The 3,774-nt window shown below is 47.9% G+C and overlaps 1 protein-coding gene across 1 annotated transcript in view; it reads left to right on the plus strand.

Moving 5' to 3' along the window:
* The window catches only part of LOC104542898 (hephaestin-like), a 19,558-nt gene extending 19,138 nt beyond the window's left edge, over nt 1-420 (plus strand). The window contains 1 exon segment of the mRNA XM_010187361.1: nt 176-420. Coding sequence (XP_010185663.1) covers nt 176-420 — 245 coding nt within the window.
* Nucleotides 421-3,774: the final 3,354 nt, after the last annotated feature.

The following is a 3,774-nucleotide window of genomic DNA, read 5'->3' on the forward strand; positions in this document are numbered from 1 at the left end:
CGTTCATGCCCCAGTTTCTGTGTGACCTTAAGGATGAGGGTTTGTTGGATGGATGGCGACTGGGTCTCCTTTGACTTGCTGTGATTGTGCTGGGTCTTTCTTTTGCTCCTTTTTTATATTTCTCAGAACCTTTCAGTTGCGGCTCTCATTGGAACTGTCTTTCTGTTTGTCTCAGAATTGCCACCTGAGGATGAGGATGAGTCCCAGAAGATCAAGCTTTTTGGAGCTAAGTTGGCTCAAGGGCAGGTGGAGGCCACAGTCATCGGTTTGGCCATCGCAGGAGTGGTGCTCTTCCTGCTCACCGGCTTCCTCCTGGGAGTGGTGGTCTATCTCGAGAGACAAAAGAGGCTGAGGCGCAATCGGAGGTCCATCCTGGATGACGGATTCAAACTGATGTCTAAAAAGAATCCGGGGCTATAAAGCCATGTACGATCTTCTGGCTGGGTGCCTGAAGCAGAGGCTGGATTGTTGTCCACAACAAAGATTTTGGAGCATCATTTCACTAGACTTCTGGTACACCAGACTTCTAGAAGCTAAGGAGGGAAAGCTGGAGCCCTGACCCTTTCATATATCCTCCTTAGCACTCTGTAAGGAAAACATCCACCCAGGAGAGATCTGAGGACCCTTTCAACTGACTGAAGACGAGTAATGAGATTAAAAAGGTCCTTCGAAAATACTTCTCTTCCACAAGGAGAGGAGACCATTCCCATGTTTTCTTCTCTCCAGAACAACTCCACTTGGTCTTTAACAGCAGATGAGCTTAGGCCTGATTCCAGTCTTCCTCCATTGCCAGAACTGAGTTGGGAATTGTCTCCCAAGAAACTGTGAGCCTTTAAAGTAATTAATCTGAAGGAGGAAGATAATATTTTCATTTTTGTGAATCAATTAAGAATAATGCAGAAGAGAAAGTGTTAATTTAGGTTTGGATTGCTGTTTTTTGATGAGTAATTGGACCAGTCCAAATTCAGGGCAGGACATGCCACAGCGTCCCAGAGCTCCATCAAGGACCATGACAACAGCTGTGCCTCACCGTCAGCCTTGCTGTGACACATCCTCCTGCTCTCAGTCCCCCAGGCAATGTTCTTCAATATCGAGCATCTGTGTTTTGTGCTGGGAGAAGCTTTTCCCAGCATTGCACAGCGTCCTGGTGACTTCCCTGCATTGCAGGCCTGTCAGTGTGTGCCTGTGCTGTATCTCAGCACCTGTGCAGCTCCTTGTGCAACAGGGACAAGGGTGCTGGGGTTTTCTGTGATGTGGTTTGCTGTCTTTTGTTCAAATAGATGTTACTGAAGTTACCTCTGGAATTGAGCTGTTGCTGCGTTACTGCTGTGAGCCAAGCCAAAGACTCTGTTCTGTGTGAGTTTGTGCTTGGGGCTGAGAAAGCGATTTCACCCCATCATGGTGCAATGCAAATGGTGTCCAGGAAAATGTGGTAACAGTGAAGAAGGAGAAAGCTGAAGTGCTGGCAGAATTTGGCAGTGTGGAGCAAATAAGCTGCTGTCTACGGAGGGTGAAGTAGTGTGACCTGAGATGAGGGAATGCTGGCTGTAACGAGGGGCTGTACTAAAGGGTCCCTGGCCTTTTAGACAGCACAGAATTGCAGGTGTTGGAGGTGGAGAGGCCTGTCCTGATAAACACATGCTCACGGAGTGTTGCTGTCTACTGAACCTTCTGTGGTTACAGTCCTCATGGGGAGAGGAGCCAGGAGGGGACAGGGACACGGTGCCAGCCCCTGGCCTCAGGGGACCCTTTGGGATTGGGGTTGGGCATCCCTGGATGCCTACTCTCCTAGTTGCAGCTGTCTGCCTGGAGCCAAACTGGGGCATGAGTGGTGCAGCCCATGACTGACACTGGTAGCCCACTTGCAGGCTGTGGTAGCCATACCCTGGCAGCAGTCGTGCCCATGCACATCATAGTCCCGTTGCCCTGTGTGTCAAGCATCAAGCATAAAATATCCCTATTTTATTTCCCTATAAAATATCTGTCTTCCTGGCTCACCCACGGACTCCCCATTATCTAAATGGATGCAGGTTAGTGCTTACATATTTCTGTCCTTGGTTTTAAATTGGAAAGAGCGTAAAAGAAGTCCTTTCTAGGTGGCTTTCAGAGGCAATTAAAGCATAGCCAGCTAAATGGCTGTAATGACAAGGGACTGCTAAAGGCTATTTAGGTATAACAGCACCATTTTATTCAGAACAATAGTTATAACATGCTTAATCATGCTCAATTCATATTGGATCCCTGCGTATTTCCAGCTGCCCTTTCCTTTGGCAATGGGGACAAAGCTCATTCATTTCCTTTCATTACACTTCATTAAGCCTGGTGAGGAGCTGGAGGGCTGTTGAATGCCGTGAACATGGGTACTCTGCTCATTATCAACCCTGGTTCAGGTGCTGTTGGAAACCAGAGGTTTGTAAGCCCACCAGTCCTGGGTGAATTTTGGAAGCGATGTCATCAGGAGTTAGAACCAAATAGGAAAGTTTTTGGGTTTTTTTCTTCTCCTTGGCTCATGAAAATAATAGAACAAAAACATGTTGTCAGCCTACGCTGAGACAAAGGAGTTATTGTATGCAAATATATTTACTTTCTTCAAGAATCCAGAAAGAGGGAAGTTGCCCTTTTCTTCACTTCTTCTGCCAGGGCACTGAGCTGGACGAGAGCAGACCTGGGTTTCAGTGCTGGCTCCAAACCAGGGCAGCACAGGGACTGGGGCTGAGGCTCCAGATTTGCATGTATGCCTTAAACAGCAGGCTGCCAAAATTCCTCAGATTCAGTGATTTTGGGCCAAGTGGAGCACAAGTGGCTGAAGTCTCTCCTCCGGTGCTGGTAGTTGGGAGACTTCTGAGCCCATGCCCTGGAGGAGGCCTCAGCTGAGGTTTTGGCTGTTTTGGAGAGGACTGTGTCCTCAGATAAGCAATTCTACCCCAGCCTGAGAAAACTCAAGGGACAGTTTTGGATGAAGCAGATAATTTTGCTAAAACTTTCTGTTGCCACCAACCGCGACAAGGATGGGTTTATCAGCAACTTCACAACTGCCTCTAATCAGAAGTTGGCTCTCGCAGCCGGTAGGCGTGCAAAAAGGAGGAGAGATGGGTGTTTCACAGCTCTGGTGACTCTGAGCTGCATCCTGCGAGCAGATCTGTGTCTGCTCTGGCATCAGTCCTGTCTAAGCATCTGACAGGATTTTGTTTGTGTACGTGGCTACCAAAGAAGTCACCTTGTAAGGGGGGCAGGATCAGGGTCTCGGCACTGCTGCTCCACAGGGACATGGGGATGGCAACAGCTCCCATGCTGAGCCAGGCAGCAGGTCAGGTGAGTGCTCCTGCTTTTTTTGGCAGTGCAAAATGAGCTAGCTAAGGTAAAACTCTGTTTTGCAGCAGTTCCAGATAAATGGGTTGCAGTAATACATGCTGAAAAGGGTTAGAAAGCCCTCGGGTAATCCATTAGCATGGCTCAGCTCGCAGGGACAGAAATAGATATATACGTGCTTTTAGGTCATTTGCTGTAGGAAACTTAAAAACCTCCACAAAAAAACCCACCCTGCTTTCACACACACTGCCAGTAGGAGTCCAGAACAGGTTTATCTTCCCAGAACTGGTCTCTCAGGTTTTGTATGAGATAAGCATAAGCAGGAGCTAATACTTCCTATTGTATTCACAGATGGTGCTTTTTGTCTGAAGTTCCAGCATTACCCTTCCTAGGCCCCAAATGGGATGAACTTTCTAGAAGTTTTCCTAGATGATCACTTGCCTGTTGAAAGTCACCCACGCTCTT

The sequence above is a fragment of the Mesitornis unicolor genome, unplaced genomic scaffold (genome assembly GCF_000695765.1).
Source record: "Mesitornis unicolor isolate BGI_N332 unplaced genomic scaffold, ASM69576v1 scaffold16816, whole genome shotgun sequence".
Lineage (NCBI taxonomy): Eukaryota > Metazoa > Chordata > Aves > Mesitornithiformes > Mesitornithidae > Mesitornis > Mesitornis unicolor.